The 14,842-nt window shown below is 43.5% G+C and overlaps 1 protein-coding gene across 1 annotated transcript in view; it reads right to left on the reverse strand.

The window, feature by feature from the left end:
- Nucleotides 1–1,281: 1,281 nt before the first annotated feature.
- LOC138681357 (retinol dehydrogenase 7-like) overlaps nt 1,282–14,842 on the reverse strand; it is a 38,864-nt gene continuing 25,303 nt past the window's right edge. Inside the window, exon 4 of the mRNA XM_069768799.1 lies at nt 1,282–1,795. Within this exon, the coding sequence (XP_069624900.1) occupies nt 1,454–1,795 (342 nt within the window). The 3' untranslated portion in view covers nt 1,282–1,453. The remainder of the gene's footprint in view (nt 1,796–14,842) is intronic.

Raw genomic sequence — 14,842 nt, forward strand, 5'->3', positions numbered from 1 at the left:
GTATTCATGCTCCCACTATTATTAGCCGACACCAGTGACTAGATGTAAACTTTATACCTTCAATCACTAATGCGGGCTCACGCTGTCATTTGACAGGGTGGGAACGGTGAATGTCTGACCAGCGGTAATACTTATAACGTCATCATAAGATCATCATCACTTTGATGATTAAGCATTTATCTCAAGTTACACATTGTTTTTTATGTGTTATAGTTATTCACATTTTTTAATTAATATATTTTTTAAAATTCTCTTGGGGATCTTGTATCTAAACTCTCCAGTATTCACTTTCCATTTTGTACCTTTCGGTCCGTCATAAGTACACATTGTTGCAGAATTATTAATTTTTTTTTACCTGATTTTTACCCATGCACAGGCACTTGTTTTTAATTTTATATTAATACTATCTTTGCCATATGTATAAATAAAGGCATTTTTATCTGAATTTTTCTGTGGTCCGGTAATATATATCTCAGTCCTTAAGTTTGGGATAGTTCCTCTTTTGGCTTCATTCGAGTGGTTTCCACTTTGTTCTTAAAGTATACCTGGTAGTAATAATAATAATAATAGAAACTTATATTTTATCTTTTAGCATTCAATATTTTTGGGATCCTCAGGTGAACTTTATTGTATTTATTCATAAACCAATAACGTATGTTCCTCACTCTGGCTCACATACTGTATTTACGTTCCCATCCTGACTTCCATATGTCCATTCCCCATATTGCTGCTTTTATTTAACAAAATAAAAAAAAACTTCTTCTTACCTGTCTGCTGTTCAGTGGTGTCCTCTTCCTGTGCCATGCACCGACGACGTGCGCGCCGACATCAGCTGCCGGCCTCTGATAGGCTGGCAGCTGTTAACTATTGCGGCGTGGGAAGCCAATGGCTTTCTGTACCACAATACATTTCAACTGAATGGGCTTCTGAAGATGCCCATTGAGTTGAAAATAGTGGGCACACAGAACCAGATCAGGGCACCACTTCTTGCCAGTTCGGTGAACAAGACGAATTTTGAACAATTGCCGAATCCCACCCCTTCATAGGATACACTGGGGTTGGAGCATAGAACACAACAAAGACTCTGGGGCTGTTGCTACAAGTAATCAGAAATATAATCAGTGATGTATTTTTCTAGGTTTTGGGGTTACCTATTCAGCAGAAAAATAGTCTACAAATCTAGAAATCTACTACCCTCCCCCAACATAAGACAAACAGTGTCCAGAAGAAGGCCCGTTTCTGATCAGTCATTTATTCCCAGCAATCAGCCCCAACACAAAAGAGAGAAATAGTATTTTTAATCTGTGACCACTCTGACTGCGCTTCGGCAGCGAGGATGTGTAACATCAATAAAATTATATATATTTCTTTACAATTTATCTTTAAGCCACCTACAGAGAGGTTAACTATTCCTAATCAGACTTCAATCCTACCATTGCATTATTTATCAGATTTATTTATTTTTTTTGCTGCCATAATGTAGAATTTTATCAAAAAGCAAAGTTGGAAGCCATAGATATAGGTAAAGAATAACTTTTTCTGCAAAACTGGCGATCAGATAACGAGCTTTTGGTGAAGGCGATGTGAGAGCGTCTACAATGATGTCCACAACTTCATAGCTCTTTCTGTTGCCGCTATTAAATATCTTCTTTATAGAGTTTATCGCACGTTCAATGGATTTTTTGCTGTAGGCCTCCTTTACCTCTACAGACAGAGAGCCCCAGATTTTTTCTGCATCCACATATGGTTGAATTTTTGTGGCTGGAGCATAATTTCCAGGCTCGATAATACATACCTGCAAGAGAAGAGAACAGGTATGGAAATATAATAGCTCCAATTTTGGGGAGTGTTCAGTTTCTAAGGCTGTAGATCACTTTGGTACTTTTATCCATTCAATAGTAAATGTGGCACCACAGTACTAGGGCTCCTATATAGGCCTTCCTTACCCCTGACCTATACAATCTCTGTGCAGTCTGAGGGGGTGTTAGGTAATGGAAGTCCTATTACAACTCCTTACAAAAATGGGCCCTTAGTCAAAAAATCTACTTTTGAGCAATTTTTTCCACTTTTTTACAATCTGTTTGATACAATTTCCACATGACTGTGGAATTAAAGTCATTTTTTTCATCTGGCTGCTGAGTTAGGTGCTGCAGACTGTAGCTAATGCATAACACAAAATATATAAAATTTGCTGAATAAGCACATTAAGGACATTTTCCTATACACTTAAAGGGTTGGCCACCTTGGGAAACTTTTTTACTTAAATGCATGTGTAACACCCCATGTTCCTGGTTGTTACAGTGGCATTGCTTTCCTCTTGGGGAGAGTGATGTCATGCTTGGAAGCGAGGAAGGATTCCTTTTATCAGGTATTCACCAACATGCAACATGTTCTTACTCCAGGCCAGAAGGGGGAGCTCTGATCCAGCTTGTGGGTGGCTCCCCCAAATATATTCTGGCTGGATGGGAAGTTAGTCAGAAAGTCTGTGAAAGTGACAGAGAGAGTCAGGAAAGGAGGGGCCGTGCAGCCACGAGAAGTGCTGCAGCTCCTGTGAGGAAAGCAGGGGCCGTGCAGACCGAGTTCTGCAGCTCCTGGAAAGGATGGAACAAGTTGTAGAGAGCATGAAGGAGGAGAAGAGGCACAGGAGAGTGAAGAGCTGGAGAGAGAAGCTGCGAGTGAGCTTCCTTCACGCTGAGCGCAGATACCGGTAGCTGGAAGACCGTGGTTGTGGGGTAACTCTATGACCCACGGCAGAAACTGGCACACAGCAGATTGCAAGTTACCTGTCCACAATTGACACTTGAGGACAGAGTAGCAAATAGAGCCCGGGTCATGATAGAGATCCTGTAAAAAGGCACCACACCATCCTTGCCAAACACACCGGGAGCCCTGGGGACCCAGCTTCACCTGTGGGAAGCCATACCTTCCCTGCTGCCACAACATCACCCGAGAGGACCCCTTTAAGCAGCATCGGTCACTCCTGACTGAGTACCACAGGTGGCGTCACGAACAAACTTTATTCAAACCCCTTTTAAAGGGACTCTGTCACCTGAATTTGGCGGGACTGGTTTTGGGTCATATGGGCGGAGTTTTCGGGTGTTTGATTCACCCTTTCCTTACCCGCTGGCTGCAATATTGGATTGAAGTTCATTCTCTGTCCTCAATGGTACACACCTGCACAAGGCAAGATTGCTTTGCGCAGGCGTGTACTATGGAGGACAGAGAATGAACTTCAATCCAATATTGCAGCCAGCATGCAGCCAGCGGGTAAGGAAAGGGTGAATCAAACACCCGAAAACTCCGCCCATATGACCCAAAACCAGTCCCGCCAAATTCAAGTGACAGGTTCCCTTTAAGACCTTTCCTTTTACGTGGGCACCCAGGGCCACGGACCGGGTCTCCGCCACTGTGACACATCCCTGTAAGTACCGGACCTGGTACCGAGTACCCCAAAGTTCTGGCGGGTGTTCCACATGTATATTGGGCTAAGAATCATTTTTTGCAATTGGGCTAAACTAGAGAATGAACCGCACATCCAAAAATTATATATTGATCTACTCCCGCTAGGCAAAAATATACATTGCCTTGCGAACGTATTCGGCTCCCTTGAACTTTTCAACCTTTTCCCACATATCATGCTTCAAACATAAAGATACCAAATGTAAATTTTTGGTGAAGAATAAACAACAAGTGGAACAAAATTGTGAAGTTGAATTAAATTTATTGGTTATTGTACATTTTTGTGAAGATTCAAAAACTGAAAAGTGGGGCGTGCAATATTATTCGGCCCCTTTACTTTCAGTGCAGCAAATTCACTCCACAAGTTCATTGTGGATCTCTGAATGATCCAATGTTGTCCTAAATGCCTAATGATGATAAATATAATCCACCTGTGTGTAATCAAGTCTCCGTATAAATGCACCTGCTCTGTGATAGTCTCAGGGTTCTGTTTGAAGCACAGAGATCATCATGAAGACCAAGGAACAAAACAGACAGGTCCGTGATACTGTTGTGGAGAAGTTTAAAGCCGGATTTGGATACAAAGTTTAAACATCCCAAGGAGCACTGTGCAAGCAATCTTATTGAAATGGAAGGAGTATCATACCACTGCAAATCTACAAAGACTCGGCCGTCCCTTTAAACTTTCATCTCAAACAAGGAGAAGACTGATCAGAGATGCAGCCAAGAGGCCCATGATCACTCTGAATGAACTTCAGAGATCTACAGCTCAGGTGGGACAGTCTGTCCATAGGACAACAATCAGTCGTACGCTGCACAAATCTGGCCTTAATGGAAGAGTGGCAAGAAGAAAACCATTTCTCAAAGATATCCTTAAAAAGTGTCGTTTGCAACAAGCCACCTGGGAGACACACCAAACATGTGGAAGAAGGTGCTCTGGTCAGATGAAACCAAAATTGAACGTTTTGACAACAATACCAAACGATGTAAAGGCAACACAGCTCATCACCCTGAACACACCATCCCCACTGTCAAACATGGTGGTGGCATGCTTTTCTTCAGAAGGGACAGGGAAGATGGTTAAAATTGATGGGAAGATGGATGGAGCCTAATACAGGACCATTCTTGAAGAAAACCTGTTGGAGTCTGCAAAAGACCTGAGACTGGGACGGAGATTTGTCTTCCAACAAGACAATGATCCCAAACATGAAGCAAAATCTACAATGGAATGGTTCACAAATAACCGTATCCAGGTGTTAGAATGGCCAAGTCAAAGTCCAGACCTCAATCCAATTGAGAATCTGTGGAAAGAGCTGAAAACTGCTGTTCACAAACAATCTGCATCAAACCTCACTGAGCTCGAGCTGTTTGACAAGGAAGAATGGGCAAGAATTTCAGTCTCTCGATGTAGAAAACTGATAGAGACATACCCCAAGCGACTTGCAGCTGTAATCGCAGCAAAAGGTGGCGCAACAAAGTATTAAGTTAAAGGGGCCGAATAATATTGCACACCCCACTTTTCAGTTTTTGAATTTCCACAAAAAAATTAAAATAACCAATAAATTTAATTCATTTTCACAATTGTGTTCCACTTGTTGTTGATTCTTCACCAAAAATTTACATTTATTATCTTTATGTTTGAAGCATGATATGTGGGAAAAGGTTGAAAAGTTCCAGGGAGCCGAATACTTTCGCAAGGCACTGTATATATGACTGAACATAAGATTCTTAGTTAAACATTTTGATCAGAATGTATGAGGCCCATCATCAACGGACTGGAGCATCTTGGGCCCATCAAAGAAAATCATTCTTGGGGCCCACTATGTAGTTACATAGAAATAAATACAAGACCACCAATTGTGTGTTAAGACACACTAATATCAGGGTATAATATAAGGTATGTATACATTTTAATCCAATGAACCTAAAGCCAAAACCGGCTTGGCCACATCCCGTAGAATAGTCATAACAAAAAAAGCCAAATAAAGAAAAAATAACACTTGGCTCATGGAATGCAAATATATATAAATTTTATTAATAATCAAATACACATAAGATCATAACACCTGAGTACCTCAAAAATGCAACAAACACCGTATGGCTAGGGCATAACAATATTAATGTCTAGATGCTGCATCCTACTTAAATTGACCCATATATATATTATAGCCTGATACTCAATACAGAAACACCTCTTTTGATAGCATTTACTGAAGACCAATTGGACCATAAGGACCTAAATGGGCAGTATACTAAAGGTGTACCGAACAGCTCAATGCTACTGAATTTAGAGTCAAAAAAGGGGGAAAAAAATCAACAGCATGAAATAAGTAAAAATATATATTACCAGTGGTTGCCCTTTGCCGCGGTGAATTGCCCACCCGGACGCGCGTTTCGCCTGTTCTTCTTCCGGGGGCGTGTATGGTAAGAGAGGTAGGCGGTCTATTTAAGTGCCCGGTGACCAATGAGCATTAAGCTTGATAGGCAACAGTATCCAGGAAATAAGTCCAAACCAATCACCAGGGAATGTTTTCTGATGGTAACCATAGATCCCTGGCGTGAGTCACAGCTGCCGGGTCTGACGGCGCATCCGGTTCTTAGTCCGTCTCCAAATAGGAACGTCCGAGCGCCGGTCAGGGTGACGCCGGGTTCCGGAGAGCAAAAAGCCCGACGGAAGTCCAGCGCCGCCCAGATGACCGAAGCAGGACGCTCCGGAGCGGTCCAAGTCGCGCATGCGCACAACCCAGCTGCGTGAAAATCTAACACCTAAGTACAAAAAACATGAATCGTGGAAACGGTGTACAGATATAAGGTATCCGAAGTACCCACAACTATATAGCATACATAGCCTTAAATATAAAGTGCATAGTGCATACATCATTCATAACAATGACAACAAATCCAGTTATACAATAAGTGAACATATTTTAACATAGACTAATTAACCCCTGAAAATTGGGATACATCCCTTATTGGACCAAATACCAAGTATTGGTCTCCATAAGTGTAAATATAAACTAACAATACAGATGCATAAAAACCCATACATATAGAAATTTAAACAAAAGCACATAAAAATACCACTACTCAATTATCACATGATCTATAAACTGTACCACCCACTACTTCCATGGATACTATAATAAAACCCACATATATTCTTGTTCTTTCTCTGCTCCTTCACTTGCTCGTCACCTCCCATTTTTTCATCATATTTCTTGCTGTAACGTTTTTTGGAGCTAATAGGGGTGTAATAAGATGATGGAACAACATCACCACCGGTGATTTTTTGTATTTCTGTTATTTGTGTATTCACAGTATTTTATCTTTCTAGAATTGTTCCTATTGCGGTCATCTGTGTCCGGTGGTGATGTTGTTCCATCATCTTATTACATCCCTATTAGCTCCAAAAAACGTTACAGCAAGAAATATGATGAAAAAATGGGAGGTGACGAGCAAGTGAAGGAGCAGAGAAAGAACAAGAATATATGTGGGTTTTATTATAGTATCCATGGAAGTAGTGGGTGGTACAGTTTATAGATCATGTGATAATTGAGTAGTGGTATTTTTATGTGTTTTTGTTTAAATTTCTATATGTATGGGTTTTTATGCATCTGTATTGTTAGTTTATATTTACACTTATGGAGACCAATACTTGGTATTTGGTCCAATAAGGGATGTATCCCAATTTTCAGGGGTTAATTAGTCTATGTTAAAATATGTTCACTTATTGTATAACTGGATTTGTTGTCATTGTTATGAATGATGTATGCACTATGCACTTTATATTTAAGGCTATGTATGCTATATAGTTGTGGGTACTTCGGATACCTTATATCTGTACACCGTTTCCACGATTCATGTTTTTTGTACTTAGGTGTTAGATTTTCACGCAGCTGGGTTGTGCGCATGCGCGACTTGGACCGCTCCGGAGCGTCCTGCTTCGGTCATCTGGGCGGCGCTGGACTTCCGTCGGGCTTTTTGCTCTCCGGAACCCGGCGTCACCCTGACCGGCGCTCGGACGTTCCTATTTGGAGACGGACTAAGAACCGGATGCGCCGTCAGACCCGGCAGCTGTGACTCACGCCAGGGATCTATGGTTACCATCAGAAAACATCACTGGTGATTGGTTTGGACTTATTTCCTGGATACTGTTGCCTATCAAGCTTAATGCTCATTGGTCACCGGGCACTTAAATAGACCGCCTACCTCTCTTACCATACACGCCCCCGGAAGAAGAACAGGCGAAACGCGCGTCGGGGTGGGCAATTCACCGCGGCAAAGGGCAACCACTGGTAATATATATTTTTACTTATTTCATGCTGTTGATTTTTTTCCCCCTTTTTTGACTCTAAATTCAGTAGCATTGAGCTGTTCGGTACACCTTTAGTATACTGCCCATTTAGGTCCTTATGGTCCAATTGGTCTTCAGTAAATGCTATCAAAAGAGGTGTTTCTGTATTGAGTATCAGGCTATAATATATATATATAGGGTCAATTTAAGTAGGATGCAGCATCTAGACATTAATATTGTTATGCCCTAGCCATACGGTGTTTGTTGCATTTTTTAGGTACTCAGGTGTTATGATCTTATGTGTATTTGATTATTAATAAAATTTATATATATTTGCATTCCATGAGCCAAGTGTTATTTTTTCTTTATTTGGCTTTTTTTGTTATGACTAAAATATAAGGTAGTACACATCTTAATGATAATAATAATGTAGCCCCCTCATAGAGTATAATGCAGCCCCCTCATAGAATATAATGTAGCCCTCCTCATAGTATCTAATGTAGTCACTGTCATAGAATATAATGTAGATCCCCTCATAGAATATAATGTAGCCCCCTTTGTAGAATATAATCCAGCCCCACAGTCCTACAGTATTATGGCCACCAGTAATGATTCACTGATATATATATATAAAAACAGCAATACAAAAAAAAACAATACTCACCTCTCCTCCTCGCTCTCCCGCTGATCCGTCTCTGATCCAGTCTCAGCAGCTGCACTACAGTCTGCTTGACACACAGCGGGTACGTGATGAAGTGAGGTCATCGGCTCTGTCAGAGGCAGAGAGAAATGATGGGGAGGGAGCGTCATCTGATGTCCTTATTTCATTATTGCTTTCAACTGTATCGGCATCTATGATGCTGATACAGTTGAACACTGCACGGAGGGGGGCAGCAGTGGGAAAGCAGCGGGTGACAGGAGGCAGTGGTCGGCTGCTGCGGCTAAAGCCGGTGTCCGCTGCTAAAGAGAAATGAATATTCACTACTCCCCATGCCCACGTGACCAGATTCTTTATTCTTTACAACACTCACCATCTACTATATAATTGTCTAAGGGTCACTTCCGTCTTTCTGCAGCGCCCCAGAGTCCTGGTCGTTGCAGTGATGTCGTTCTTCCACCAGGGGGAGCAATGTTATGTCTGATGGCACCAAAGGAGTTCACCCTGCCAGGTATCACAGCCACACACACACTTCACACGCTGGCCACCAGGGGGAGCAAAAGGTTCTATCTATTGGGCCACTCCTCACACTTGGGTAAGACTGGAGGGTTGGTTAGGAAGTGAGACAGTTGGAGCCATGAGGAGGAGAGGAGAGGAGCAGACTGGGCTCGGCCCAGGAAAGGGAAAGAAGGACACGGAGCTGCGCCTGCAACCCATGCGCCAGCCTCCTAAGAAAGGAAGTGTGCCGTAGTGAGTGAGCACAGAAGTCATAGCAACAGGAGTAAAACAACAGCGGGAGACCAGCTAGAAGCAGGCTGCCTCCCTCTGAGCGCAGATCCGGTGGCCGGAACACCGAGGGAGTAATGGAATCGATTGCCCTGCCGGTCTCTGAAGTAAAGCATAGAGTCTAAGTTGGCTGTCCGACCTAAAAGCCTCAGCAGACAAGGTGGCAACGCGGAGGAGGGGCGTCTCTAGGATCCCTATAAAATAGCCTCAGGCCACCACCGTCATACGGGTTATGTCCTATCCATCTGGGGGAGAGAGAGAGAAGTAACAAGAGTGAGGACCTTATGGTAGCTTATGCAAGTAGGGACCTACTACGTTACTGTGCGCAAGGGGAAGGCTACTGATTTCCACCTGGATAAGGGGACTCTGGAATTGCCATCAGACTGGCCGGACCCTGCCTACCCTGTCATCCGGCACTCTGGACTGTGGATGCTGAAGCCTTCAGTAAAGGTAAAGAGACTGCACCCATTGTGTCCTCGTTATTCACCGCGCCTTGCACCATCCACCATCACCATCTACACTTTTGGGAAGCCCTGGGAATACACTTCACCTGTGGGAAGGTATACCATCTAGCTGCCATTCCATCACCCCAGCGGACCCCTAAGCAGCGTCAGTCACCCTGACCGAATACCACAGGTGGCGTCACGAACACTACCGTTATCTAGGAACTCTGCCTTTTATTGGGCGCCCCTCATAGGGCCACGGTCCGGGTCGGGTCACCGTGACATCCCCGCTGAGGGAACTGAAGGACCCGGTACCGAGTACCCCATTGCCCTTACGTGGGGGCGATCTATTTCTGTCTGTCCTTCTGTCTGTCTGTCACGGATATTCATTGGTCGCAGCCTCTGTCTGTCATGAAAATCCAAGTCGCTGATTGGTCGCGGCAAAACAGCCACGAGCAATCAGCGACGGGCACAGTCCAGAAGAAAATGGCCGCTCCTTACTCCCCAAAATCAGTGCCCGACACCCGCATACTCCCCTCCAGTCACCGCTCACACAGGGTTAATGCTGGCGGTAACAGACCGCATTATCCCGTGGGTAACGCACTCCGTAACCGCTGCTATTAACCTTGTGTGTCCCCAACTTTTTACTATTGATGCTGCCTATGCGGCATCAATAATAAAAAAAGATGAAATGTTAAAAATAATAAAAAAAACAAAAACCTGCTATTCTCACCCTCCGTCGTCTGACGATGCGCTCACACCTGCCGCCATCTTCCGTTCCCGGTGATGCATTGCGAAATTACCCAGAAGACTTAGCGGTCTCGCCAGACCGCTAAGTCATCTGGGTAATTTCGCAATGCATCCTGGAAACGGAAGATGGCGGCAGCCGCGAGCGTATCGCTGGAGCTTCGGTGGATCCCAGGGGGTGAGTATATACCGGTAGCTATTTTTTATTTTAATTATTTTTTTTAACAAAGGTATGGTGCCCACACTGCTGTATACTACGTGGGCTGTGTTAGATACCGCGTGGCTGCTATAAACTGCATAGGCTGTGCTATATATTACATGCCCACTGTTATATACTGCGTGGGCAGTGTTATATACTACGTGGCTGCTATATACTGCGTGGGCAGTGTTATATACTACGTGGCTGCAATATACTGCGTGGGTGTCACGATATTGTATGAAGTATAAAATGATGTTGCAGCTTTGTCTTTCAGCTCACGCTGGGGGCTAAACTCCCCTTCTCTCCCTGGCTCTCTTTGTCTCTTTGTGTTGGAATGTATGGTGGAAGGGGGTTTTATTGCCGGCCATAAATTCCAGGCTCGATGAAAGTCACTCGCCCCCTCCCGACTGCACTAGCTGGAACTGGTAAAAATGGCTCCAAAATCCATGGAAGTCCTTTGTTTCATTCTTGTAAGATATTGGGCGAACGATTTAGACTAGAAAAAAGGAAAATACCTATTCTTAACATCCCTCGGCAGAGCTGTCAACCGCTGTAAACATGAGCTACTAACTCCATCAGGTAAAAAAGTAGGGATTTCTCTGTAATTATCATCACACATATGACATATTTGATCTCATTAGAATGCCAATGTTAAGATGAGATGAATGCTGGGTTTGTTATGACTATGACGTGTTCTGTAGCGGAGATACAAATTTAGACAAATTTAGGTTAAAGTTAGTTAAACTGAAGAGGTAGGAGGGACGAATAATCCAACCCCTTTCTGTGATGTCACAGGCTGCAGCTATAAGTTTTTTGCCCAGACTCCAGCAGGGAGTCTGTCTGCTGGAAGCCATGTGAGTCTGACCTGAAGAGCTGTACCTAATGCACTGGGACAGATGGAAAACCCCACTAGCCTGGTTGCCTGAACTGATATGAACTGAGAACATGTGAGTTGTACCTTTTCCTATTTAATCCCTGTTTATTTTATAATTACCTTGTATATATTTTTTTCAATTGTCTCATATTGTAACATCTTTATATGACTTATTTTATAAACACTGCCTGAAACTTTTGACGGAGTATAATATTTAATACTAGAGTCGTTCTTCATGCTCTAAAATGTACCCTGTCTCCTGAAGGGAATTACGCTACTGTTTTGGGTTAGCTTCGGACCCGTTTAATCGAAGCTGGTGGCAGCTTACCGTGTGCAGGCCTCTGGCTGTTGTTGTAGCGACTGCGGCGTTGATAATTATTGTTCCTGCCTGAGCGGGAGTAGTTTATCACGTCGCTGCCGCGTGCCCAATAGCCAGTACATAGCAGGCAGCCTTTCTGGCGACTAATTACCCCAGGTGCAGTACCTAATCTGACCTGAGAGAAAGGGGGGCGCCAGAGAGCTGCAAGTTTTAAGTGGGACTGTAAGCGGGATATACATAAATCCCTGCAGTTCGTGGTATATTGAAGAGCAGTGGGATACCTAAAATAAGCCCCTGCTGTAAATTAAGAGGTCAATAGCCTTGTGTGTGTTTTTTCATCACATTGTGGAGTGGAGGGATAACTAAGATAAGCCCTCCTGCACATGTGATAGCCGTCTGTTGGCCTAAAGTCACCCCGATAGGGTGACGGTCACGGTGTGAATCGTGACAGTGGGCTGTGTTATATATTACGTGGCCAGTGTTATATACTGTGTGGCTTCTATATACTGCATGGGCTGTGTTATATAGTATGTGGCTGCGTTATATACTACATAGGCACTGTTATATGCTATGTGGGCTGTGTTATGTACTGCGTGAGCTGTGCTTTATATTACGTGGCCACTGTTATATACTACGTGGCTGCTATATACTGCGTGGGCAGTGCTATATATTACGTGGCCAGTGTTATATACTGCGTGGCCTGTGTTATATACTACGTCGCCTGTCTTATACTGGGTGGCTGCTATATACTGCGTGGGCTGTGTTATATAGTACGTGGCTGTGTTATATACTGCGTGGCCACTGTTATATATTGCGTGGCCTGTATTAGCGCATTGGGTATTCTACAATATGTATGTATATAGCAGCCACATAGTATATAGCACAGGCCACGGTGTATTTGTCTGCTATATACTACATGGCTCCTATATACTATGTGGCCTGTGCTATATACTATGTGGCTGCTATATACATACATAAATAAATACATATTCTAGAATACCGGATACATTAGAATCGGGCCACCATCTAGTGTGGTATATTTGACATGTTAACGTTATTCTGTTATAGGTCAATGTGATTATCCTGCATAAATTATCACAGAGCAGTGGGTGGCTGATGTGGGTAGGAGAGTGAGAAGAGAAAGCGCACAAACTGTGGACATGTTCTCATCTCACTCTCATGTCAGCATCAGTCGCCTGGTGAGGTGTGATTCTCTGTGCATCAAGCGGCGCTACAAACAAGAGAGGGATGAGAACACACAGGAGAGGGATGGGAACACACCCGTTCACTGACAGTGTGCGCTCTTAGTCCTTTTAGTGTCAGTGTGGGTAGAGCTGGAAAATTGGATCAGGAGGCCTGTCAATCTCTGAAAGATTAGATGCATAGAATTGTAATTGAGGGGATGGAATGGTGAACTGAGATCTTAGCCTATGCCAAGGGTGCACCGACGCTCCCTCATTTATAGATCTAATAATACTGTTTTTAAATAATAATAAAAAATCTACAGTACAAGTATGATTTTTGTATGAGGTATGATATGTCTAAATGGTTCAATTGGAGTTATTGGGCAACAGACTCCCTTTAAATCTGTTGTCCAAATGCTGTGGGCAGCAAGACCATTTTTCCATTTAGACACTTTAATGAATGAAGCTGTATAAAACCATAAAGGCTATGTGCACACGTTGCAGATTTTGCTGCGGATCCGCAGCAGATCTGCATCTGCCGGTCCGCAGCTGCTTTCCATGCGTTTACAGTACAATGTAAACCTATGGAAAACGCAATCCGCAGTGCCCATGCTGCAGAAAAAAACGTGCGGAAACGCTGCAGGTTATATTCCGCAGCATGTCAATTCTTTGTGCGGATTCCGCAGCGGTTTACACCTGCTCCACAATAGGAATACGCAGGTGTAAAACCGCAGGTGGAATCCACACAAAATCCGCGGTAAATCTGTGGTAAATCCGCAGGTAAAACGCAGTGCCTTTTACCTGCGGATTTCTAAAATTCGCTGCGGAAAAATCCGCAGAGCTCCTTTCTATGTGTGCACATACCCAAATTGTCACAAGTGGATTCATTTTCCACTGTTTTTTTTTCCATTGTCCCTGTCACAGACACATTTTGGTATTTTCAGTGACATCAGTATCAGTGGCTGCCTTTCTTGTCTCTGTGTTGCCAGGTGGTGCCACACTCTCGTTGCAGGTGGCACAAGGCTACAACTCCAGTTCTGTGTTCTCTAGGATTTGTAGTTCCATCTGTGCTGGGAGATCAAGAGTTAACTTTTGTTAGTGTTTGCTTCCTCCTGTTTAGGTTTGGGTGGGGCAGCAAACTATTTAAGCTCCTAAAAGCCTGCTGTCCACTGCTGGTTATTATTTGACTAACTTCAGTGAACATCTTAGGGTATGTTTCCACGTTCAGGAAACGCTGCGTTTAGGTACCTTTTATTTTGGTGCAGTGAAAAGGTCCTCAGGAGGTTGTCATTGTCCCAACTTACCAAGTTATCCACAGAACAGAAGATAACTCGCTGTTTGCTGGGGTGATATCATTAGGACCTCCAACCAAGGCCAAGATCAGGGCCGAAGTGCCCTATAGAAATGGAGCGACAATATCTGTAAAATAATGATGAGCGAACATGCTCGGATAATGTCTTTTCCGAACATGCTCAGGTGTTATCCAAGCATCTGCCAGTGCTCATATATTATGTTCGAATCCCCACTGCTGAATGATTTGCGGCTGCTAGTCAGCCTCAACACGTGTGGGGATTGCCTGTTTGTTAGGGAATCCCCATATGTGTTCAGGCTGTCTAACAGCCGCAAATCATTCAGCCGCAGGGCTCGAACATAATATATGAGCACTGGCAGATGCTCAGATAACACCGAGCCTGTTCAGCTAAGACATTATCAGAGCTTGTTTGCTCATCATCACTACTGGTAATGTGTTTATTGTTGGGCTATAGGTCGGATTTAGTAAAACTGACGTTTTTACAGCTTGTGAATCTTCCAACTGATATGTTCCTCAGGAAGACACTCCAGTCAGGGACTGCAGTAAATTTCTGGCACAATTTACACC

This window comes from Ranitomeya imitator, chromosome 5 (genome assembly GCF_032444005.1).
Source record: "Ranitomeya imitator isolate aRanImi1 chromosome 5, aRanImi1.pri, whole genome shotgun sequence".
NCBI classification, from domain to species: Eukaryota; Metazoa; Chordata; class Amphibia; order Anura; family Dendrobatidae; genus Ranitomeya; species Ranitomeya imitator.